Source organism: Opisthocomus hoazin, chromosome 3 (genome assembly GCF_030867145.1).
Source record: "Opisthocomus hoazin isolate bOpiHoa1 chromosome 3, bOpiHoa1.hap1, whole genome shotgun sequence".
In the NCBI taxonomy this organism is placed as follows: domain Eukaryota; kingdom Metazoa; phylum Chordata; class Aves; order Opisthocomiformes; family Opisthocomidae; genus Opisthocomus; species Opisthocomus hoazin.
The window spans coordinates 99,113,864-99,141,147 of NC_134416.1; the positions used below are offsets into that span (position 1 = coordinate 99,113,864).

General features: G+C 37.4%; 1 protein-coding gene across 8 annotated transcripts in view; it reads right to left on the reverse strand.

Annotated features, from left to right (window-relative positions):
- Window positions 1-27,284, reverse strand: part of CDH18 (cadherin 18) — a 596,824-nt gene that overhangs the window by 23,540 nt on the left and 546,000 nt on the right. For all 8 annotated transcript variants that reach the window (XM_075417131.1, XM_009938547.2, XM_075417126.1 and 5 more), the window contains 2 exons: window positions 14,981-15,117; window positions 3,603-3,724 (listed from right to left, as the gene is read on the reverse strand). In XM_075417131.1, the coding sequence (XP_075273246.1) occupies window positions 3,603-3,724; window positions 14,981-15,117 (259 nt within the window). The remainder of the gene's footprint in view (window positions 1-3,602; window positions 3,725-14,980; window positions 15,118-27,284) is intronic.

The window sequence follows — 27,284 nt, forward strand, 5'->3', positions numbered from 1 at the left end:
TGTTGTGCAATGCAAATAAAAATTAGTGCATGTAATGTATGTGATGAAGTCCCGTTAGTTTAAGAACACAACAACATGCTGATCCAGTCTTTCATATTAAAGTACTGCTTCTAGAGTACTTAACGGTAGCATTAATCTTGGGTGTTAAACTGTAATGTTACAGAGATCAGGAGTCATTCACACTTGAAACAGAAAGAAACACAGCACTGACCCGAATTAGGAGCAAATGCTATTACAGTAAAACTCATTTTATCCTTTAAATGTCTCTCATAAATTTCCACTTGCAGAGCTACTACTGGAGAGTTAAAACTTTGCTAGTAAGAAACATTAGCTACTCACTGTTTTGGTTTGACCTGGATAAATGCCAGGTGCCCACCAAAACCACTCTATCACTCCGCCTCCCCAGCTGAACAGGGGAGAGGAAAAATGATGAAAGGCTCGAGAGTCGAGACAAGGACAGGGAGAGATCACTCACCAATTACTGTCATGGACAAAACAGACTGAACTTGGGGAGAAAAGGGAATTTAATTCTTCACCAATCAAATCAGAGTAGGATAGTGAGAAATAAATCCAGATCTTAAAACACCTTCCCCTCACCCCTCCCTTCCTCCCAGGCTCAACTTCACTCCCGTTTCTCTACCTCCTTCCCCCCCTGAGCGGCACAGGGGGATGGGGAATGGGGCTTGTGGTCAGTTCATCACATGTTGTCTCTGCTGCTCCTTGTCCCTCAGGGGAAGGACTCCTCACACTCTTCCCCTGCTCCAGCATGAGGTCCCTCTCACAGGAGACAGCTCTCTGCGAACTACTCCAACGTGAGTCCTTCCCACGGGCTGCAGCTCTTCACGAACTGCTCCAGCGTGGGTCCCTTCCACAGGGTGCAGTCCTTCAGGAACAGGCTGCTCCAGCGTGGATCCCCCATGGGGTCACAAGCCCTGCCAGCAAACCTGCTCCGGTGTGGGCTTCTCTCTCCACGGGTCTGCAGGTCCTGGGAAGGCTCCCTGCTCTGGCATCTTGAGCACCTCCTGCGCCCTCCTTATTCACTGACCTTGGTGTCTGCAGAGTTGTTTCTCTCACATCTTCTCACTCCTCTCTCTTCACTGCCATTTCACCACAGTTTTTTTTCCTCTTCTGCTTAAATCTGTTATTCCAGAGGCACTACCACCGTCGCTGATTGGCTTGGCCTGGGCCGGCAGCAGGTCCGTCTTAGCGCTGGCTGGCACTGATTTTATCAGACATGGGGGAAGCTGCGTGTAGCTTCTCACAGAAGCCACCCCTATAGCCCCCCCACTACCAGAATCTTGCCACGCAAACCTATAACACTCACCAGAAACAACATCCCTGGCAAACAAAGTGTTTCTGAGCTAGCTTCACTGCACTCTTTAGCTTATTATTAATTATAACTACTATTGTTAAATTATATAATTTAGAAAATATTAGAATATGTTGAAAGCAATTGCAATTAATGCTTAAGAGATTTTATCTTCTTTTAGTCTTTTACAACTTCTAATTCTTCTATATTTGGCTTTATTTGAGGTTTTCAACACATTATTTTTACTTTAATAAGCAAGTTAATAAGATATATTCAGTTGATAGACAGACCTACTTAGATTTTCAAAGAGTTTGAGTGAGGTGTCTCAACAAAAGCGCTGAAGAAAGCTGTGCAGTCATGAGATAAGAGGGAAGGTCCTTGCACAAATAATTGCTCAATAGACAGGAAAGAGGGTCTCTTCTGTAAATTCTTTTCTGTAAATTGTCTATTCTAAAAGGAAAGGAAGTCACAGAGATTTCCTGTTCGACACAGATTTATGCTGGGCCACTTGTTGGTCAGTGTAATAATGAACGTCTTATAGAGAGTATGAATGATCAGCCCACCAAATCTGCTTGAGATACTGAGTTGTTCAAGGAGGAAAAGAGGAAGGGCTGACACTAAAGACCTTCCAATAGTCAGCAGCCAGGTGATACAAAGACGGATGAAATTCATTATACGTAGACCTAAAGTCTTTACATCGGATACATGATGGTGCTCTCTGAACTGACCATTGCTTCCAATGATATAGGTGTTATGGTGGGCAGTTTTTTTTATTTAATACTTACTAGTGGTTAAAAAGCAGAGAAATTGCTAGGAAAGACAGAGAACAAAGCAGAGATCGTCGTATACCATGAAGCATAAGCTATGACTAGAATTACAAACCATTGCATACATGCGTCTTGAATCTCCATTCTCCATCTCAAGGTCAATAGAGAGGAATTGGAGAAAGTTTAGAGGAGGACAAGATGAATGATCAAAAGTCTAGAAGGGCTTTATCACAGCCTGTCCAAGTTAAGTAGGACTTTTCAGTCTGGATAAGAGACGGCTGAGGGGCAATGTGATTTATGAGATTTATGAATGGCATTCAGATAGTAAATAGGGATCAGCTGCGCTCTTTCTCTCTCTTCCAACACAAGAACTGGTAAATATGAATTGAAGACAGCATGGGAAGATTAAAAAAAAAAAAAAAAGCAGAAAAAAAGCAGGTGGTAGGTCTTCCTGAAACATGCAATTAAATGGTAAAATTCCTTGCTGCATGAGATAGCAAATATCAAGTTTATATTTTCTGTAGGAAAAGCCGGACAGATTCATATGAGTTGGTTATTAAAGGATTACTAAAAACCCAGCAACCACAGTTGGATCAGGAAATGATTCCAGGGAATTAGATGTGGTAAGTATCATACATACTTGCCGTGTTCTTATATTGGTCTTTAGGTGTCAGCTTTTGACCACTGTTAGAGCCAAGATAACTTTGGTCAGCCTATAGTCTGACATTTTTTTAACCTCAGCATTAAAAATAGAAAAATGTCACTATGCATTTATGTACATTGCTTTTAAAGACTTGATGAGAAAACTGTTATCACTAGTAGTATATTCCTCAGGAAAGATGTGAGCTCTCAGCTGTAGCTTACATACTGTGCAATAATTTAAAACCAGCATAGAGTGCTGGGTAAAAGCTCAATCTATGCAAAAAAGCAAAGGCACTTGGTAAAATTGTCAAACCATGGACTACAATGAAGTGCATCTATCACAGGAGCAGCAGCTGGAATGTGATTCTGCGATTCAGTCTCAGTTGTGACCCTCCCTATGCTCATAGTTGTGAAAAACCTGTTCAACATGTTTTGCATAATGACCCTGCACAGACAAGGTTGATTAACATGCAAAAAATGTTGATGGCAGCCATGTTAACCAGCCATTTCACTGAGCTATATTTGAAAACTCGCTACCAAGTGGCACTTGGATGAGAGACGTTAAATCTGCTTCATCCATTTTGTTCAGGATAGTGACTTAACAAATTCCATCACTTATCTGACAAGATTAAAGTTTTGTGTGTCTTTACTGAAGACAGTTTGGGTATATTTTTACAGCAACAAGAAAGATATATTGAACAAATTCCCAAGTCTTCTCCCTTCAGCCTAATACACTTAAAAATTTGAATCAAATGTGAAATACAAAAATGAAACCAGAAAGAATTATGACACATGTTCCCCGAATCAAATTTCTTGTATATGTGGCATTAACAAATGAAGTAATTCTTCTTTCTCACTGGGAAAGAGATAACCGTAAGAGTTACCTGACCAGGCTTTGCATTCTCACAGACAACTACATCATACTCTCTGGCAAGCTCAGGAGGGTTGTCATTGATGTCCAGGATTCTAACACCAACTGGAACGTGGCTCACTAGCCCAGGATTGTCTGCAAAATACACAAGGGGATATTAAGGCTTTTGAAATACTTAATATTCTGTGATATCCTCTATTTAAATATGGTTTCTTAACAGAATAACTGGATAGGAACGAGATACAGCTATAGAAATTCAGGTAGTAAGATGCTAAAAGATGTTGTTTTCCGTGCTTCATTAACTGTCTCACAAATAATTGAAAGAGTGGAAAGTATGGTATGAGTCTTATGTCACTGTTCTATCACATCCGTAAAAATGCAAGTTACTCTGGAACTAAAGTGGAAGAAAGCTGTGAGAGTTACTACGTACTGTCACACTGTGTGCTGGGAAATGATCAATTACTTTGTAATGAGTGTGAAAGTGCAATCACAGTATTGAATAAAATCTAATACAAAAAAATTTAAAACTTTTTTCTCATCCTCTTAAAGAGTTTAGGAAATAAAATACCAAAATAATAAGAAAATATTAATGTTTAGACACATATAAACTTTTCCTAAGATTGAGTTCAGCATCCTCACAAGTTATTATGCTATTACACAAAGTAGTTAATGAATCTTGCTTTAGCAGTGACATACCAGTAAGAAAAAAATGTTTATGTAGCAGTGTCTTAGGCTGTGATCTGTACTTCCGTGAGACCTCACCCTTGAAAAGAGTTCACCATCAAAAAGCACAGTAAATAATATCCTTTCAATGAGAATACACTTTCCATGATAAAATGGGAAAAAAACAAATTTTTTTTAGTCCATAATTCCCTTCTTCTTACTACTAAGTACTAAGAAAATATTGTTTTGTTGAAAGAATTATATACTAAAGCTTTTTATAAATAGCTAAAATACACCTTCTGATGTCTGTGTAAGTATCAATCAGTTAGATGACAAACTTAATTTTAGTTTCAGAAATCAAATGAAACTATCAGTAGAAGACAGCAAAGTCAATCTTTCAAATGCAAGAAGATTGAAGAATGGGGTCCTACAGATTGACATTTTAAAAGTGCATGTCCCTGTGTGTGCTCATGAGAAGAAACAAAAAGGGAAACATTAGCAGTCTAAACGTGATTCGCCTTGGTTATTTTCATCTTAATTAATCCACTTAATGTTTCTATCATTTGTAAAATGCCTTAGATTTGTCACACCTTTAATGGCCTCTGCTCAGAATTCTGAAAAAGATTGATTAGAAACATATTTGGCTTCAAAGCCACCAGTAATGTAGCCCTCCAATGAAAGAATATTTGAGAATGTTGAAGTTTCTTTTGACAAAGTGAGAGGTTTATCCTTCTCTGTTTTCATCTGGGATTCTAGCCAAGGAACCTAGGGTTTAGAATTTCTCTTCAGATTTTTCATATTCTCCTTTTAATTTATGTGTATGTTCACCTGATGGTTTTAATTTACTTTTGGATCTTAGTTAATTATCACCATAAAATGGGAATAGAAAGAAGGTCACAAAAGCCAACAGAAAAGATAGACCTTACTTTGATAACATAGGAACCTCTACTCTCAATTAACATTAGCATTAGAAGTTAGAAGAACAAACCCAGAAAACATTCATAGACTTGCAAATTCCAGTTTCTGACTGAAATTTTCTTTGAGTGTTGGTATTTTCAGTTTTGCCCCAAAACTACGAATATCTTTATAACAGGTGAACTAAAGGACTAAAGTAGGCTATGTCAATTGTATTCATGCAAGACTGAGGCTTTCCATTGCTACCTGGAAAACATTTATTGGAAAACTTTGAGGAATGTTAAAATGCTAGAAATATATGAAGTGAAGGTGAGGAAGAATGACACTTGGCTGTTCACTAAGCAGTTGGGAGAAAGGAACTATTCATCTACCTGTACTCTTATTACTGAGGGAAGCAATCTCCTCTCCAGGAGACCCTTTGCAGTAGGAGTATTAACAGAAAAAGATCTTTGATCCTTCCCTGGAGGTAGTTCATGAGATTGTGCAGAACAGCACAAGCAGTAGAGATATTGACTGTTTCTTATTGCTCACTGAAATATAGCTTACAAACATTTAGGTAACTCCCTCTGTCAATGCCATCAGACAATCCAATTACAAAAATCCTGAACTTACATAGCATGATACCTAGATGATCTAGAGATGTTCTACAACTCAGAAAAGCTTTGTTCTTGAGCCTTTGTTTGGAAGGCTCTTGCACATAGTTTGTGAGGTATATGCATTAAAAAGTGGTATAAATTAAAGGAAGGATACAAAGCAGATAAAGAGAAAGCACACAAAAGTGTAGAAAGGAGATGGAAGGCTGAGATCACAGTAAAGGGTTAAGAATGAAGAAATCCATTTGGGAGTGGATTCATGAACTGTAGTGAAGGAACTGAAGATTTCAGTACTAGAGAAATCCTGAAGAAGCCTTTGCCAGAAGGCAAAAAACTTTGTGATGATCAGATAATCATAGGATCACTGAAAAATCTTAGTGGAAAGGGGCTTCTAGAGGTCACTGGTCCAGCCTCCAGCTCACAGCAGGGCCATCTTCCAAGCTATAAGGGAGCATGATACACCTAAGACAAAGAGAGCAAAAAAGTAGGAAGAGCACAGTGCAGAGGGCTCCAGAGATAGAGAACTGTTCTGTAGGTCTGGCATGTTTGGAATAGTTACTGGGGAAGGAAAATCAAACATTTGAGTCCAATTTGTGGTTAAAAAAATGGTAAATACTTTTGTTTCAGTATAGTGTATCAGACCTCTTTGCCACTTCTTGAATGTGTCCTCTACTCACTACAAAATGCCGATAGTGAAAGCGTGAACACCACTTACCAAAACAGTCTTGAAGTTTGTGAAATTGCGTATACTACATAGGTGTGCATGCAAAACAATACCACAGTTTATAATAGGGCGAGAGAATGAGAATGATTTAAGGGGGACCTTTCAACCTTTTTTTCGCCCACATAGGTTTGGTTTTGTTATTTTATTGTAAAATAAATATAAACTCCAGTCTTTTTCAAGTGTACAGCTCACCTGCGATCTCCAAACCACCATAATAACTGGTCCTTTTAGCAGTAATTTTTTGTTTATTAGACAAATTTCTTGGAGCACTTTGGCAGATTTCCTGTTTTAAGATAATCAGTGCTGACATATATTTCAGGCCTGCATATTGGAAAATAGCCAGATCCATTCTGTGTCCCATTAGCATTACGCCTCAAGAAGAAGTCTTGAATCTTGTCTTCCATTAATTTCTGTGGGCAAACTTTAAAAATGCTATTTAAGAAAAAGCTTTTTAATGCAGCTACTGCTGCCCTAGACTTCCTTTTCATATTAACAAAATTCCCATGGGCTTTATGAAAATAAATTCTACCTGAATGACATTGAGAATAGCAGTCCTGACAGCAACAGTCTTTTGTGGTTTTGGTTTTTCATTTTGTACTTGTTTTGTGTGGGATTTTTTTTTAAGTTAGACTGGTATATTTAAAGTTATTATTATGAAAGCTAAATGAATAATTTAACCCAAAGACAGCCTGAACTATTTTAAGAGTGAAGAATTTTATGAAAAAGGGAATATTTTTACATGTTTTCATGATGTAGAACAAAAGTCTTCACCTAGTGTAAGATTAGAATAAATGTCTATGCTTTTGCATCATCAATATTATATCTTGATCTTAATCAGTACAATAACAACTTTTTTTCTTATTTTGACATATTTTCAAGACCTTATAGGCAAGCCAATAATTAGGAAGTGCAACTAACTACCTATTCCAGTACTTTTTTAAAGAAAATTAGAAAGAACTCATCACACTTCTCTAATAATAATTAGTTTTGACACCTTAGAAGACTAAACATAGATCTAGGAAGGATAAAATATAGTGCAGAAACAGAACTAAAATGATGAAAAGATGTCTAGTATGTAAGTGAGAGCAGCAATATTCGGAAAATACTGAGTTTGATTCAGGATGGTGTATATGTGATTAATTAAATTTTCTGTCAAGGAGAAAAGTAGGCAAAATCTAGTAGTAAATGTAATGTTCTATTCTGCTTTTTTAAGGTAGTGGGTGGTTTTAAATATTGTTACCTGAAGATGGCTAGAAAATGTTTTATTATTTCTTATAGCAAAGTTTGACTTTTCACTGACAAACACAAACCTCAATACACTGATCACTTCTCTTGGGTCATGCCAGTAGTGGTAGCAGTAGTAACAACAGGAGCCATAGTGGGTACAATAGCACTGCATCAGACTTAAAACATTTAGTGCTCTCAAGCTGGTAACTCGTTCTGCCTTAGTGCAAGCAAAATTCTGCAGTTCATAGACAATGCTGGTGCTCACCTCCTGAGTATATCAGGGCACAACAAAATACACTGTTTCTGCAGCCAGAAATGTCCATTTTGAGTTTCTGGTACTGATTCATAAAGCCCTGAAGACGGACATGTCACTTGATCCCAAAGACTCTTCTATGGGGACCCACCTTGGTCTCCAGGAAGAGCCACACCCTACACCATCTTCAGATGACAATGTAGGAATATCTTCATCATAGCTTTCCCCAAAGAAACAGAGGAGAATAAAATCTGTCATGCCTAGAAGCCAAAGACTAAACCAAGATAAACAGGGAAATAAGCATTGAACTTTGAATTAGAAGCATCGCTTCTTGAGCAGGATGGAAAACCAGCTGCCTTTTCACAACTAGAGTTTTTTTAATAGTTTAATGCAGGCTTTGCTTATTGCATTGAGAAGTACATTTTAAAAACCAGCAGATTCTGCTACAAATCTTATTATTGTGATTTTATTGTCCATTAGTAGGCAACTTGCCAAGGCTGAAAATAAACTGCGTATCATGTGGTCCACATTTAGGGCAATACTTTTGTGACAGATTCTGTTTCCTGGAAAAATAAATTAAATGTTATCAATGCCAAAACTCACTCTGAAACTGAGTTAGCAAGCAGAATGCAAGTGAGGTCAAAGATGAACCACGAAAGTGATTTTTTTCTTGGTGAGGGAAGGGTTTAAGGTAACACTTTTATGTCTGGTTCTCTAATGTACCTGTAGAGATAATCATAAATGTAGTAATACAATACATAAGACAAAATTTCCCTGTATAAAAAAATTGAGTGAAATTTATTATTGAAGTGTAGTCTTTATTGTTAAAAAAAATTAATTTTGAAGAAAAAATTATAGACTGAAAATCACTATGAGGAAATTTTATATTTAGTGTAAGAAAAAATTCACTTGAAGAAAAAGCTACGACACAAAGCTAGCAACAAACTCACTGGTATTAAACAATCATCCTGCTGTCCACCAGGTGCAGAAGGTTACGAGATCATAACACTGTAACAGCACTTTGTTCTGATTTACTTTCTTTTAGACCATAAAAAGGGTAACTTTTTCTAAAAATTATTTTTTTGACACAAGACATTGAAGTTATTCTTGGTTATGGGAAAAAGTTAAAAATGAGAAAATACTATGTCGCCAATTCTTGTTTTTTTTCTTAACCTTTCAATGCTGTATGCCAGAAAGATATTACTCCATAGACTTACTTCCTTCAGGGAATGCATCTGTTGTTTCCATGTATTTCAAAATAAACAGAAATGACTTGTGTATTTTTGTCTTATGATTGTGCTTATTGTAAAATAAATCAGTGTGTCTCTTAATAGCATGAACAGATTTATTCTGTTTACTTTACATCTCCACTCTATTTTCAGTTCTCATTCTCCATATGACAGTGTCAAGTAGTGTTATCAGAAGTAACATATATTATAATCTCCTACCAAAATCTTAGGAAGGTCTTTTCTGTTGCAATGTAACCATAACACATGACAAAGAACTGGCAAATTCTTCTCATAAATTGCTGTTCACTGATGGCAATATGAGGTGGCAACATCCCTGTGCACCTAAAGAAAAGGCATAACTGAACCTTGCTATAATGATATACATTATCTGTTTATTCAATGTAATTATAGGGCTTTCAATATTTATTCCAAATCTCAAGGGGGTTTATATACCACTTCTGCAAAATATTTCAGGGGAGGTTTAGATTAGATATTAGGAACAATTTCTTTACTAAAAGAGTGATCAGATATTGGAACAGGCTGCCCAGGGAAGTGGTTGAGTCACCATCCCTGGAGGTGTTCAAAAAAAGTGTAGATGTGGCACTTCAGGATATGGTTCAGTAGGCATGGTGGTGTTGGGCGGATGGTTGGACTTGATGATCTTAGAGGTCTTTTCCAACCTACGAATTTATGATTATCTCTTTCTGTGCATCCTGTTTTCATCTAAATTGTATAACTGTATCTTTCTGTTATTGTTTCTGTTTCTACCAAAACTTCCTGCCGAAGAAAGTGCTTATCTTACAGTCAGAACATGCACTTTAATGTTTTTACCCTAATACTTGAAAGCTAACTGTTCCAAACTCTTGCTGTGAGCTGTCCTGCCTTTTCATATATTTTAATTCTGAACAGTTTATTTGCCCTCTATGAAAACATCTCTGAAAGTTATTTCTTTGTGTAGTTTTTGTAATGAGTGTAATTTCCTGGGATCTTTTCAATACCACATCACAGGGTATTGCATATTTTGTCAATGAGATATTGCTCTAACTCAACACTTTTTGGAATCTTATTCCCAGAGGCTAGTGTGAGGAATGTGCATGGAGAAGCAAATATAGAAGACATATAAGCATAGATAAATAGCTTTATTTTTTTCCCCGATATCTGATTGTGTCTGATAGCCTTGGAGATTTTTGCTTTGTCTGTAAAATCATTTGCAACATGATGTGTCTTAAGTATTTTGATTTCTAATACACTGTGGTATCAAAGTTCTGTATGTGTGGCATCCTTTCGTATGGTCATTTTTTACTGTCTCTTGCTAGCATTTCTTTAAGACTGGGGAACCTGACAGAACCTGGCAGGAACTTTATTATTTCAGTTCTCCAATTCTCCACAGAATCTCCACAGCTTTACAGATTAGGAACTCCTTATGGACCCCTCAAAGTTTGTGCATTCATTGTTGGTCCTTTAGGTAAATGGTGGGAAATTATCTGCTTTTCCATTCTTAGCCATTGCAGAGCATTTTGGAGACACTCAGGAACACTGCAACTTCATCCCAAAAAGGTTGATGGTCTGGTAAACTCAGAAATCTATTTCAGATACTGGTATACTTATCAGCTGCATAAGAGAAATATGTGAAAAATTCCTAATAGAAAGTATCTTCTAAATATCTGAAACAAACTTTGGATATGTCCTGAAATATAAGCACTTATCTTGCTGTCAAAAAATCACATTTCTCATTACAACAGTCGATATTCTTATTATCCATGTAAATGTCTGGTACTTTATGGATCCCAGTGATCTTTTGATGTTAACATAATCTGAAAGCCATAGCTAGAATTTGGTTTGCTCTATGTCTATTGAGCAGATATTGAACAGAGTCAGTTCAGTTGTTAGAATTCATTTCTAAAAGGAGTTTCCTGACTCAGTCTTCCTTGCTATATTTCTAAGTAGAAATTTCTAGTGAAAATAATTCTCACTTTGATTCTCATATCAAGACATTCTCCGATTCCTTCAATCATCAATGTTTATTTCTCCCTAAAGCTTTATTCCTTCTCATTGAGCAGAAAGACTTCAAGGATAGTATTATTTGTGCTATTTGCAACACTGTTTTGAAAACTTTGAGGTACGTGTTTATTTTTCTAACTGAAATTGGCTTTGAAACTGGCAGAAGTCCATCTATTTATATTTTAGTGCCACCTTTCTCTTGCAGGGGCTGGGATTTGGGGGTTTGCTGTTATTGTTCCTTTTGCTTTTGTTATCAGCACTACTATATGCTGTAGAGAAACCTTAATTGAATCACCCACAATTATTTTTACAACCACCTATTTTCTTTGTGAATACATCATTATTTGTGAGAAAGAGTTGTCCTTTTTCTTCCCCACATTCAACATACAGTTCTCAAACCACAACATCACAGAACTGACAATTTTCAATCCACTTCACCATTCATCTATCTAGCCCATACTTCAATATGTCTTGTTCTTGCACGAGTTTCTTTCAATCTTCCTTAATCCTTAGTAGCCAGGGAGGTTATCTGGGAGTCTGAATCACTTCCTATCATTGTGTGCTATCATTACAAAGCATTCTAATTCACAGATCCTACACCAGTTCTTAAAATAGCTCAGCCGTAACTTTTTCGACTCCCAAAGAAGCAACCACTCACTATGACCATATTTCTTTCCTCTAAATCAGTCTCATCTGCTAGAAAACTTTGTGCACTTGCTCTGTACTTTCTTATTTCCATTATTCTTGTCAAAGACTTTGGCAAAAGCCTTTAATAGAACTAAGCAAATTGTATCTCCTTCCTCTTTCAAATACTCTTTTATAAACTTTTTTAAAGCATTCAAACAAGCTAATGAAATGTGAATAATTCTATGTAAAACCATATTTTAAAATCCTATTACCATCAAATTGTAGTCCTTTCCCCTTATCCAAACACATTTTTGTATATCCTTCAGTATAAAATATAGTATTATTTTATCATCCCTCGTGTTCCGTAATACCACAAGGAGTTTTCAGGAAGTACTGGTGCTGAAACAATCACAGCAACATCTTCAGTGATGTGCCCTGGACACCAAAATCCCACTCTTCCTCACTGTATGCTGCTGTTAAAGAACAGTGTATGTTAAAGAAAAAAAAGTGTTGCCCTATCTGTTCTTGCTGCAGTTAACTCTATTGTGCTCTACAAAGTATCTGTGTAAAAAAATAAAAAACCCACATTACTCCCACAGAAGACAGTGGTAGAAATTCCATTGATTTCAGAGGGCACATTTGATCAATGCAGAGTGCATATCACATACCAAGACCAAAAGTGAAAGTAAATGTCTTATGAAAACTTCAGAAACAATGAGGCTGAATCATAAGGATGTCATGCATTTGAGGGCAGAAATATGAACTTGATTCTAAATTTATTTTGCATAAAATAAACACAGCTACAGATAGTTGCCAACAGGATGATCAGTAGAAACTGAATTCCGTCAGTGAAGCGTAGCATAAAGTCAAGACTGGAAAACACTTCAAGAAACTAACCATAACCATAACGTTGCTTCAGCAGAGCACCTTTTATTGATGGAACAGTACAAACTTCCTGGACCTTGCAGATACTGCTATGTTCTTGGCTACGCAAATGGTGTCAGAAGATACAAATGCCATCTGCCATGTCAGATGAACTTGAAGACTTCTGCTTTCACTGTGAAATAATATTTTGGCCACAGCCTTCCACCTATTTTTCAGCTTTAGTCTTAGTTCTGCAATTCCTTGTGCATGAACTTGAAAGTGATTGCCGTAAAAGGCTGTAGATATGGGATAGATAGCACTTAACGTAAGAGTTTTGGCCTTGGTGCTGCATACACAACATATGCTCCTTCTCCCATTCTAGATCCAATTACTGGTTTCACAATGGATTTGGAAGAGTACAGCAGTGTTGTAATGTTCAAATTACTGTACGTAAGAAAATGGCCAAAGAAGTGGACACAAGGAAAGGCTGCTTGTCTCTTAGGCTGCCTGTCAGCCTGCCTGCCATCCGTCTCGTCCTCCCTGCTGTGTCTTCCTTTTTTCACAACCAAACTGTTTTTCAAACTGACATTATAGATTTACTTATCTTTCCAACTCCAACTTTAACAGTAAGAAAGGCAATGGAAGGGAGGAAAGAAAAAAAAAAAAAAAAAGAATCTCTGTTTTCCTGCAACCAGTTGCTCCTGGAATTGAAAATTCTAGGCAGGTTGTCTTACAAAAAGTGGCATTTCATCCTATTCTCTTTTAGTTAAAAATATAATCATTCTCCATTCTCCATACCATTCTCTCAGCATGGTATGAGTACTACCACTCATTTGACTATGTGAAATAAATAATGTGTACAAAGTGACATTGAAGTTTTATGCTATTGAGATTTATTTCTGCAAAAAATTACGTTTGGATTGCTTCCAAAAAGACTAGTGACTACTCCTTTTTTCAGTACATCCCAATGTGGCTTTTAAATCTTAATTCAAATTAACAGTTACTATGCACCTGCTTATGATTAAGCTTAAATTATATTGTATTTCATGCTGCACTGAAGTAACACATTACATATGAAGACACTGTCAAGTGCACTGGAGTGTCAGTGGTTACCTTTTTTGAAGGGCTAACCGTAAAACTCATACCACAGATACTGCTATTTACAAGTTCAGAATGTCAACTCAGTTGCAAATGCAGGTACAATAATAAGAAACAATTTGTTGTCCTTATAAAATATGTACATGCTGTTAATTCTGTAGTGTGTTCTAGTGATGCAGCGGCAGAAAAGATTCCATTTTAATTCGGAGATGAAACAGATTAAAGCAGAGGGGGCTCAATAATGTCAGTGGCACCTCTTACAGGTAAAACCTGTATTGTGGCAATGAAGGAATACACCAAAAGAAAGAAAAAAAAGAAAAAAGAAAGGAATGTACCTAAAAGTAGTTGACAGTTTTGATCAAAATCTCTGCCACTGAAAGATGATGTCATGAAGAGTACTTAGCAGGACTGGATCTATTGATCCAGGCTGGGATTTTTTTTTGTTTGGTTTCTTCAGTTTCTTAGCTTTAAAACTTTGACTGTGCCAAAACAGAGACCCTGTGATAAAAAGGTTTACTGAAATGTTCTTTAAACTGTCCTTATCTCATGTAAAAATATTCATCTGGGTCTACTCAGTCAGACATTTCTTGACTTTCACAAGGTTTGTGTGAGGCAACGGAAATTCATCAGACTTCGAGGTCTTTCAAATGTACAGGCACGTATTTATTGTACTTTTACTTGGCAGTTTGCCTGTTAAAAGGCCAGAGGTATACCCTGATAATCAGCAACTACTAAGCACCTGTCAGATATATACTAATATTAGCATATTTAACATCTAATTTGTTAAAATCGGTTAATAGCTGGTACAAGAAGGAATGATGAATTTCTCAGTACTATTTAGTGTTATCTACTAAGATATATGAAATGTGAAACACAAACAGAACAAGCTGTTGATTTTAGGATACTGAATGCTTGGAATGTTCCTAGGTAAGCTGGCAGCCTTCTATCACATGCAGAAAGACATGGTAAATTTACATAGGTGGAATCACATAGGCATGTGGGCTTTTGTTTGTTTGTTCTGCAGGATTAGGGAATTTACGCATGCAGAGAAAGTTCTCCTTTATTCAAACTGGCTAAAACCCCCATGGTGTTAAATAGAACATAACATCTCAAGATAGTGTCTCTTGAAATTGGAAAGTTATTCTTTTCCCTTCTAATATTTTCTTTTTAATATTATGTGCCAAATCTATTATTTACCGATCTCAGAAGCAGCCACTGTGATGTTGTACCAAGGTGTCTCTTCTCTGTCAAAGATCTTGGCAGTCTTAATGGTCCCAGTACTAGCATCAATGGTGAAATATTTATCTTCTTCTGTGTTATGATCTATGAAATATCTATGAAGAAATAAAACAATAAATATATAGTCATTGTAGTATGTATCATCCAAAGTATCAGAAAACCACATGAGAATATTACTTTCAAGCTTTTAAAATCATAGAAATTTTTAAAAACATCCCAAGAAAAATCCTATATTATGAAGACATCCAAAGTAACAACTTATTTCATTTTTTTTTTATAGTGTTACATGTCTTTTGATATATAACAAGGTTTCCCCTGTGAGCCACAAAGATATAAATCGTTAACAGGTGATATTTTACACAGCAGTATACAATCCTGTCAAAAGTAAGATACATAGATTTTAACTAAAAAATATAAAATGGAAAGGCAAAAAAGAAAACAGAAAGATATTAAGATATTATTCTTCTGCTTATTTGCTTGTCAGTGCAAACCAGTGTGCTCAGCCCTGGTATGTCTTTTGAAGCATGTCTCTCTGACATTAAGTTGATGACAGGATGACATAAGCCGTTTTGAACATAACCATTACAGAGACTGGTAGCAGAAACAGTGGATTCCCAGAGCTGCAACTGACACTAGCCTAGCAGCAGAACTAAGCAGTCCTGCTTAACTCCCTCAGCTTCTGGGCACTCTGCCTAGCAGAGAAAGTAAAAACCTTGAAGTGGGTAATGGACACAGAGGGAGGGAACACAAAGGAAGAGGTTGACAAGACATTTTTTCTCAAAGCTAGAACCATTTATAGCACCTTTTAACAAATGAAACAATTACAGACCCCTCTCAAGCATTCTTCACGAACTTCAGAGTTGATGAAAAAAATAAGGAAAAAGCTTCTAAGTCTTTTAAGTACCATAATTGTTTTTCCTGATAATTTGTCAGCCCTGCTTTCATTCTGTGAAGTTTTTAATATATGGAAGCTCTATATAAGTCAAAGTGATTTATTTGTCCCATCCAATTGCTCTTATTTCTACATCACCAAAAATGTAATTGCCAGCTAATAAAGAGAGTGGTGCACATGAAAGCTGCTGAGCTCAAAAAATTAAAAATAACTTCAGTTTTATTTCTCTCACAATATACTTACTTAGACCATTTGTGGAAAGGAAAAAGAAACAAGCAAACAAATATTTTATTGAATGATATATTAAAGTAAGATATGACATGTGAAAAAGCAAAGGAAATAAAGCACTAGAGGAGAAGGCAATACCTTAAGTGAGTCACCTTACCTGGTCAAAGGATAGGACACTCAGTGGGAAAGCCAGCTAGGACTTGATGACATAGGTTAGATGGTCCTTGTTGGAGAGAACCTGAACCCATCTCTCCCACCTCCAAGAAGTATTTTACATCTGCCTTAAAATATGCTCTTTGGCTTGTGGCACTCAAGATTTTCTTTTCATGTTTCCAGTATTTTCAGTAATTAAAGAACTGTAGGTCAGGCACTGGAAATCAAAGCAGCCAAAACTAGGCTAGAAAATCTTTCCTTCTTGCAGGCTCCTCCTCTTTCCTTTTGATATCATGAAGTGTGAAACAGCTCCCATATGACTGTGGAAGCTGTCAGAGACACAGCAGACCTCAGTTCTACCCAATTTATTATTCTCTGTAATAAGAATTTAACTCGTTGGGTCTCACCTGAGCTAGTCAGAACCTATGTGCGCTTCCTTAACTACCAACACCTGAGAACAGCTTCACTGACACCTATTCATATGGAATATGTACTGCAAATCCAAAGCAATTTATAATACAAGAGTCTTGTCCCTGCAAACATTTATTACTGTGGACATTGTTTACTTATTATCAACATCAGGCACAGTAACTAATCTGTGAGTCAGTATTGTGCTGACCACAGAACCATAAAAAACAGGGCTATTTAATATTTGTAGACAGTAATTTCAAAATAGACAGGATTTTAAAATGGGCTTAAAGGAGGAAAAAATACTTAAAGCAGTAAGCATACTAAGCTGCTTTTGTGTGTGTGTGACATTACAAATCATTGCCTCTCCCTCTGAGTAAAAATCCAAAACCAACAAATATCTGTCCCAAATATGAAGTTTGTGTAGCAAAAATGAAGTTTGATTCTGTTATGAACTGTAACTACCTAACACTTCAATGTCATAGACATGTAGTAAAAGATGGTCTTATTTTTTTAATTATGAACATCTTTTTCTAAATCACTTGTTTAAATGCATTCTATAGAAGCTCCAGGCTCTCAGTTTAAAGAACTCAGTATTGGATGAACAATTTTAATTGTATTTTCTATGTCATTAATAGAAATAAAGTTATCCTGAGGTAACTTATTGTACTAATAATTTTTCTTCCAGTGGTACTAGAATAATGAAAAATGTTTCTAATTTAGCCACATTAGCACTAACTTCTGCATATAGTTACAGACATATTGAAACATTCACAGCTTGACAGCATTTTTCTTGATCATTTATAAATAAAAGAGTGGCCCTTTCTTATGCATTCTCTTTATTATAATTTTCAGTTCTCCATTGCTCTAGATTCTTCCTTAAAATTGCTTTGTGTATCATATCTAAAGCAGCCATTTACACTGCTGTGGTTCCTAACCTTCACGAATGTGTCAGTAAAACAAGTTACAGAAGATATTCCCACACAGTAGAACTAGGAATGCTACTCTAAAGCAGTGCTCCCAAGCACTGTAAAAAAAGTTTGTACAAGAAAATCCGTTGGTAGAGCCAATCATTTTTTTCACACATAAAAGGACATTTAGAACAAGTTTCATTGTATTTACACAGTGCTTAACATTTTAGGCCTTTTTAAATATTAGCCATATTTGAATTTCAAAGAGTTACTTCAAAAGTGAATTTTTATCTTAATTTGACTGTTTCTTCTTACTTAAAATGCATTAATTTAAAATGATAATAAATTAAAAATATTCATTGCTCTGTGAATTAGCATACTTCTCACTACTAAATCTGCACATCTGAGTTGCATGGCACACATTAATAAAGAGACTTAATAACAAGACATGCCTAAATAAACAGCTCTCCATAAACTGTTTATGTCCAAAACAGTAACAAAGACCAATCTTAAGGAAACTACATTAAAAAGGATCATGAGTATAGAAAATCTATTAGTCACACTATCTGATGAAAATCTGAAGGAAATCAAATACCAAAACTCAATCCTGGTAGCACTGGGAAGTGTAACATGTGCCATGTCTTTATTAGGTGGAGTCACTCCAGAACATTGGGCTTTCCCAACTTCCATCCATGTCCTTATTTCTGTTTGTGACCAAAGCAAGCCCTTGGCTCCTGTGACTTCATTCCTCACTTCCTGTCTTTTAGTGAAGCAGTGGTTCAGTGGCAATAGATATTCCCACCATTTTTATTGAATACTAAAAGCTTTTGCAGGAATTAGGAAGTAAAGAGGAATATATATGCAGACGGGCCTTAGGCAGAACAGCTTTCTAGACATGTAAATCAGTTTGCAGTATTTCAATAGCCAGGCTCCAATAACACAAGGATGCTTAAAAATGGAGAAAGTTTTAAAAGGTGCTGAAGGAGTTTAGGAACATTAATGATTTCCAAACCTTTTAGGAGGGCTTCTGAAGCTAAAACCCATAAGATTCTCTCTCCCTAAATTATTCAGTCTTAAGATAGTAATAACATCAGTTTGCCACTTGACAGACAAGTGGCACAGTCTGTTACTATTCCAGTATGTCTCCCTCCAGTCATTGTGTTTTATGGAAGAGCCTTGAGTTTGAGTTCTTATGTAGTTTTGAGGTTTTTTACTTGTCTTTCTTTTTTCTTCAATCAAGTCTTCAGTTTATCCTTTCCTCATGCTATTTTTATTCATTACCCTATCTACCAGCTGCAAATGAGAACTCTGTTACAAACAAATATCCACCCTGGCTACAAACCTGCTATTCCCAATGAACTTCCAAAGGCACATTTCAGCCAGATGTGGATTCACAGTATTTCTCTGGACTTTTGTATTGAGATGTAGGTAAATAGCCAGTTCTCTAACAACAAGTGAAACTGGGCACAAAGAAGCATTTCAAAAAGATTATGGGAGAAGAGAGATCCTCTGCCAAACCGATTACTGACACCTGCTAAAGACTTATGAATTAGAAATCTAATACAATTATAAGGAAATCTGTTTAGTTAAAAATTTAAACAAGGATATTTTCTCAGAAAGAGATGCTCAGACTCAAAGTATAGAGATATGTTTTTTCTTTTAAAGAATACCTTAGAAAAAAAATGCATAAGCAACGACTGCACAGTGTGAGGGAGGGAGGTATACCAGGGCAAACAGTGAGAACTGATCAGCTGCAACTCAGTGTTTGGCCAGCTGGAGAGCAAGAAGAAATGGCCCATGGTAGGACATAACTCCAGTGCATGCCTTTCATCTCCTCTCTGTCTCCTGATAGCAGCAATCCTGGTGAGCCTGGGACCCAGCAGCATCCCCCAGAAACCAAGTGAGGCACTGGGGAGACATTCTGTTGCCATTACTGTCTTGCACTACACTGCCTCCCTTCGAGGGCCAATCTATTTCCCCATAGCAGTTCAAACAAACTTCAAGAGAGAAAAGCAATTGTGAAATGTAAGTCAGAAGTCAGCTGCCAAAACAGCAGGGAACCAGTTTTCTCCCTGCAGCATGTCTGGTAGATTAAGGAGATATTAGATGTTCCAGAGCTCCTCAGCAGAAGACTGCTACTGAGAACTACAGCCTTCAACTGTGCTTTCCAGTTGTGAAAATGAAATACATCTGAAAAGAGCTCAGAAAAGGTTTACCATTCCTTTGCTTTTTTTTTATGATGACAAGCATAGCATAATTTCGAGAAAAATACTGTTCCTCTCAGAGCACTTGCAGGAACCCACAGAGTTAGCTCTGGTGCTGGCTGCCAGCCGACATCCATCAGCTGATCAGCAGTGCCTTGTTGTCTCCCATACAGGACTCCTGGATCACCACTCATACCAAAATCTCAGCTCAGCAGAAATGGCAGCCTTCCCTCTCCCTGTCCTGGAGATGTGAGATGGCAGATCCCGGGAGGCGCGGTGGAGTTGCAAGCAGTGAACCACTGCCTCTCAGCAAAGCCTCTGAGAGGCAGCCACTGCTGGTCTGCATTTCGTGCAGAAGTTGGCTTCCTGCTCCTGTTCTCATTCCCATCCCCTATGCATTGCTAGCACACTGCTCACCTTGGACACTGGAAAACGGGAATGCTGTTCATTTGAAGGAAATGAGCCATTTCTATACACCCATCTTTTCTAGCTGACAATTTCTGTCTGCATGTGTTAACCACTGATCATCTTTTCTAGCTAATTCTGCCAGTAAATGTAGGCTAAGAACAGCCCACGCCCTTAGAGGCATAATTCAGAAGTCAAAGCAAGATAAAGATTTATCTTCGTTTCCTGACTTTATGAATCTCTTCAGAGGATTACAACTGTCCAAATGCATTTCAAGTAGATGTGTTAATGGCAGAACTGTTATATTGAAGTTGCTTTTTATTCAGAGAGATTAACATTCACATTCCAATGCTGCTAAGATATAAAGTGCAGTCAGTGTTACATGAGAATCATTTCTTGTTCCTAAAAGATTTATCTTTTTTTTTCTCCTCATATTAAACCAAATAAACCCAAGACTGATAGATTTATACCTATTTAATGGAGTTGAATGGCCCTATCAAAAGTCTACACTACAAAGACATTCAGGTATGAAGGCCAACTCCTAAAACCATAGAAGAATTTTAAATACTGGAGGCATTCTGAAGTCAGTGGAAATTTTAGAAACATGAAGATGATGTCCTGGCACGAAAAATCAGGCTCTCAGAGTCACCATATAAAGATGATCTGTCAGTTTTTTCTCTCACAGCTCTAAGTGAGGGATGGAGGTGGTTCTGGTGAGATTTTGACCACCATCCCAAGACGGATGCTTCCTAGTCAGAACAGCTATCAGAACAGCTTACCAGTTCCTCCACAGAGAGACGGACATTTTTGTTAGTAGGAGGCCTAGGACACACAGTTTGACAAGAATCAGGCCTCAGGGAGAAAATCTGCAACAGATTTCCCACCTCAATAGTATAAAGGAATATTTTAAAATGGTTCCTCCCTGTAAAGAAAGAGAATCAGAAATGAATTTGGAGAAGAATTCCCCTCTCTCTCCAGCCATTCAAAATAGGGTGTTCTTTTTCTGTTTTGATTTACTGACAATCTAGGAGAAGAATAATACTGGAGGAATCCAGAGAGCAAATGAATGAAGGAGGTGAGATGAAGGAGGAGGACACCGTTCCTCTCTGCTAACTAACTGTGAGCCATTCACATACCCTGAGAAGATATCAGTGTGCCTCCACAGGAGTTGATGACAGGGCTGTGACAGGGTCATGTTTAGAGGGTCTGAGCAGAGCAGAGGACGATGTCTGCCTTGGCCTCCGCAAGCACAGGGATGGCAGGATCTGGGGTGGATGTTCCCCCATCGGACATGTGAGGGAGGGACGGTCACTCTGCATGATGGCACTGATCTCAGAAGGCTGCCCTAAGTACAGCTAAGAAAGTGTCCTGCGCACAGGATAGCAGAAAGCAAACTGACCTTATTCCTCTTATATAACATGCAAAGAACAAGTAAGACAAACTAATACAACTAGGCAAAGAGGCTTTCATATTTTCCAGCAGGACATCAACCTTATCTCCTCTGCCTACTGACAGTAGGGGGGAGCATTGTAGAAACTCATACTGATCTTAGAGGATGGGAAGAAAAAAAAATATTTAAAAATATAGCTTTCACTTTTCACCCCTCCCCGATTCCTTCATACAGCTCTCTCCTGCACCTCCCTTTGCTTGATATGCTGACACTCTATGACCAAAATTTGAGTGACTGAGGTTGAATCAAAAGTTCATGTTTTATTCTACTTTTAGTAAATATAAACTTTACATCAGAAAAATAGTCTGTAACCAGAATCCTCTGCAACACTTTATTTCTTTAAGGTTCTCAGAAATAATAATAGGAATACACCAAACTCCATCGGTATTTTCTTTCATCGACATATGAGCATTCTTCTTAAAATACCATTTACTGAAAATTAACATGACTTTCTAAAGGCTGATGCCAGAAAGTATTGAACTTACGCCTATATTTTACTACCAATGTAGCAAAAGTTTAAATAAATTTCTCTGCCTGCTACAGCAATTGAAGAACAATTTCCTACACCACACTAATTGTTACAATCCTATATACTTGTAGTTCATAAATTTTTCAGTATTCTAACTGAATTACTGCATTTTTAGTAGTAATGTCAAAAACACATTGAATAAAGTTCATTTACTAGTGACATCAGGAAGGCACTAAGACTATTTCAGTTTCCTATAGAAAATCAATTTCAGTTTTAGAGAATAAAATTCATTATAGTGAGGTAGATTAAAGACTGGTTAGTGTCCAACGCAAATATGATTTGAATTCCAGTGTATTAATATAACAAAGCCTTGTCAACCTTCCAAGAATTCAACAAAATATGAGGTTATTTTTAACCGAGCCATGACAGACATCATTCTGAAAAGGGAAGGTGCTTATATTTCTTATTGTTTGACACTACCATCACATGCAAAGTGCTGATCAGTACCCACACCTCATTCACCAGAAATCTTCTGTTAAATAGCTGGGAAGAGACCGTTCCTGCCCAGAAATGCAAACAACCTAAGGCAAACATAAGAAGTGGGAGTAGCAACTGGCCAGAGGGGACAGAGGCCCTGTCGTTAGTGCTCAGAACAGTGGTTTGTCTCCGATACCATTGCATGACAAAGATTACACAGCAGCAGTAAAAGGAGTGAGCTGATGTTACAGTATTTCTATAATAGCATGACTTATTTCTTAAAAACTACACTTACCAGGGCACAGTGTTAATAAAGACTTTCAGTTCCTTGTAGGACAGTATCAAATAGGGATCACGTTAAGATGAGGGAACTCACCCTTACCATGCAACTATTTTCACTATTATATCAGATTTTCAGGAAGTATCATGGTCTTAAAACTATGCCTTTAATCTTTTCTGAATCACTAACTTGGAGGAGGCTTGGGGAACAACAGCAACACTATTTTTCTGAAAACCACTTAGCTGAAACCAGACCATATGCAGTCAGAAAGCTCCAAGGATCACTGGAAGTATGCATTGTGGCTCGAAGGACCCACCACCCAAGAATCACCTACAGGAAGGTGGCAGGGGTTCAACAGGCACTACCACAGCCCTGAGGCAGTACTAGCAGCCTAGGGCTACTCCCAATGCACATATACAACTTCCCAATTAAAAGCCATTTTTACCCCTAATCTCCATGGAAGTCTTCTGTGTATGGGTTCACAAAGAAAAAAGATCATTTCTAAGTAAGTATGAAGAGATTTAAAATCAATAATATACTAAAATAAAGCTCTAATTAGAGCATTTAATAGACATGTTTTCTTTCATATTGTATGGGAAACTTTCAAGACACGCTTTTGCACCAGATAAGACATGACTTAATCCTGGTCTTTTCAAGCAAAAGAAGATTTTGGTACGGAAGCAGTGCATTGAAAGGGGTTTAGTTTCTCATAAATGTTCCAACAAGGCAGTAATCCCTGTGAATGAATTACAATTCAGGATGTTTTCCTTTGATTTAGAACATCATTTTTTAAGTAAATAGCTGATTTTCAAACCACTTAAAAAAATCCTTATCTTTAAAATTAATACATGATGGAGTATTAATATCTCTCTTTTTATGTTGTCTATAATTATGTTTGATTTTCATATTTCAATAGAATAATAATCTTTATTTCAAAACATAGCATTTTTAAAAGTTTGAAAATGCATTTCTATCTATTTGAAGTTAAAAAGATAAATCATTTAAAACAGCCCACATTGCCAACCAGATAATGTCTGAATAAAAGAAACCTCTAATAGCTACGTTTGTTATTACAGAGGTTACTTTGCTTGGGTTGAAAAAGTAAAACAGTAGTACAATTACTAGCACCAAGTCAGTGTCTTCTGAAGACTGCTCAGCTCAGGAACAAGCTGAAATCACTGAGACGAAATTGCAGTGAGGAAATAAGGAGAAAAAAGCTAATCAGCCCCCTTTCTACTGATAGCAATAGAGGTTGTTATTTATTTTTTAAAGGATTTCCCTGCAGCATTGTTAATTACCATAACTACTCCTCTAACCATTATTCTGGTTGTAAGAATCACTTCTGCCACCAAAATAAAGTGTTACTTAATAGGGCAGTGAACAAATCACAGGGCTGTATCTCTCTTAGCAGCTGGACAAAAAAGAAGTGATATGGTTGTAAATGTGTGTGTCTAATGCTTTACCAGTCGCACACACAGGAATAAGTGTCCTTATAAAGTGGAAAGGATGCACAAGTGGATTAGGAAAAACTGTTAAGAAAGTCACTGCTCTGTAGCTTGTCCTACAGACTCACAGCATTTGGAGGTGTATCTGAGCCATTTGGCTGAGGAACTGTTACTCCATTACACCACTGCTCCACACAGAACAGCTGTGCAAGTCCTATCTGTAAGCTACCATCACTGGAGACTGTGTGGTCTGTGCTTTCTAAGAAAGTTACATTGAATCTTCCTGGTTTTATTTTTGTAATCACCATCTTTATTTTGAACGAACTAGGAATTGTGTGGAAACGAAGGAAAGACATGATCTCACGACCCTCAGACTGTCTTTCAGACTCATCAGGGTTTCAGACAAACAGCGGAGACCTTTCTTGCAAACCAGCACGGAAGGACATGAGTACACTGTGTGCACGCTCCTGAGAAAAACAGCCTCCTCCGAGCCGCTCCTTTGCCCGCTGCTGTTAGTGGAACATAGAGCTGGACCCTGCCTCTAGCGGAGCAACAGCTTAGCCCAGCCAGCCTGGCCCACTTGGGTCACACGCCACTTCCAACCCACGTTTTCCCAGCAACACAAAGCCCTTCTGCACCGTGTCAGTGTTTGTGTGTGAAATGAAGTGAGGGAAGGGGAGGTTATAGTTGCCCGCTCCCAGAACAGCCTTTCTCCTCCCACAGGAGGAGGCTCAAGGAGAACCTGAGGGCACACCAACTCAGCCTGGTGTCTCTTGAGAGTCCCATGCACCAATGTGTTAATCCAGGCCTTAGAAGATCAGCATCTTCTTAACAAGTCCTCACACACACAAATGATATTCATTGTCAGTTCCACAGAGATGGATAAAGCCTGGCTAGAGGGTGGATCCGGTCACAATATAATGATGTGTCAAGGATTTCTGAGCTGCTACTGCCCTTGCCAAACCCCTCTGACATAACCGAGGGCTGGCTCCTTTCAAAGCTTCATGATTTGGTACATTTTGCTAGCACTTTATTTTTTTCCCCATTGGAACAGAGAGACATAGAAGGAACAATGCAAAAATAAACATCGAAGGGGAAAAAAAAAGGATAGACAAAGATAAGGAAAATTTTTCTCCTAAATTATTTGAATAATATGCATATTTAATATTCTACCCTTAATCACTGGTTACAAATTTCTGTTTGGTAAAAAGAGACCAATACAAACATAAAAATATTTGGAAATATTTTTCCTTCCAATCCCACTATCTCCAAATTATTACCTGTTTCACCCCGAAGATATGTGGCTGGCTTTTTCAGCCTTTGTACAAACTGCTGCTGCATCCCTTTAACCATGGCTGTCTTACCCCTTTCTAGATAAAACTCCTAGGGGCCACAGACCATTGAATTATGGGGGAACTAGTCAAATCTGCACTTGCCCTTCCTACTCCCAAATTACTATGGCAACTAATCTGTCTGACTGTGTTAGCAGTTGTTTTGAAATGATAATATTATAGCTACAGGTGCTTGGCAGGTTTTTTTAGAAAATTTTCTGATTTGTGTTATGATTCAGACACAAATACCATGGGGGTAATTTTTCAAAGGCAATAACTTGCCACTAAGAAATTGTATATATTGATTGTCTGACACTAAACATTTTGAATCTTAGACTATTAGCACAAGAGAACCGTAAAAACCTGATGTTTTCATTGTTCTGCAAAAATTGTTTCATCTTACCAATACTATTACACGTACCCAGCAGATTTCAATTCAGTCAAGAGAGTAAAAATGCCCAATTAGCTTAAGAAAAACTGTTTCCCAAGTATATACTCATGTGATTTCCACGAAGTCTATACCATTATGTCATAAAGAGGAATGGCATCAAATATGTATTCATGAAGGAATTTTTTCTGAAACATTTTAAATCCACTGCCACCTTTGAGACATTCATGTGTTCTTCTACAAAATTCTCACACTATATGTCAGTATAGAAAGTATCTCATCTCACAAATGAAGCCAGTTAAAAATGCCATTGGATCCTATTAAAAATGAATACATGTAACTGAAAACTTCACTCTAAACCAGTAATGAATTAAAAACCCAGTACCAGAGCATTCAAAGTTAAATCCAAACGCTCTTAAATTTATAAGTCAAATTAATATCCATATGCATATTTTTGGCATTAGTGCTTTTTCAATCTTGCTGTGGGGGTATGTCCAGCTTGATTTCAGTTCCTTAGTTCAGACCATGACCTATTTCCAAGCCAGTTCTGTTATTATAGGATATATTCTGCCAAGAGCAGCAACACAGAAATCTTCCTTTAGTTTTGTTTTTTGTCTTTTTAATGAGAACACTTACTTTAAGAATTAATTTAATTAAGAGGATCATAGAAATATTTCCTTCCCAGTAGGTTACATATTCATTTAGTTTTCAAATTATGTATATGATGCTGCGAGTTCTTCCTTCTCAGCACTTCTCTTTGCCCTAGACCTGGCAGTTGGAGATGACATGGCATACGCCTAGCAACATCAGTGTACCTAAACCAGTTCCTGTCTTGCACAAGCACCTGGGACAAGTGCGGCAAGGGTGCAGAGGAACAGCATAATACTGGCATGAGAGGGGAAAAACAGCATTATGATCCTGAACAGATTTACAACTAGTGTCAAGATACTGACTGGCGACAGGCCAATGAAGTGCACGATTTTATATGATGTGGTAACATATACTGGCCTTGTTCCGTGTGCTGTTTGGAGAGGTGATGTTACAGGAACTAGTGCCCACAGATGTTTGATCAGACCAATGGCTGGATGGCAATTTTTGTGCAAACCAGCAAAAGGTTGAAGATTACGGTATTAAATCTAATCTGTACAGACTGATCATGACACTGTTCTGACCTGTGTTTCCTTTTATGTACTGAAATAAAAGACATAGTTTCATACATCC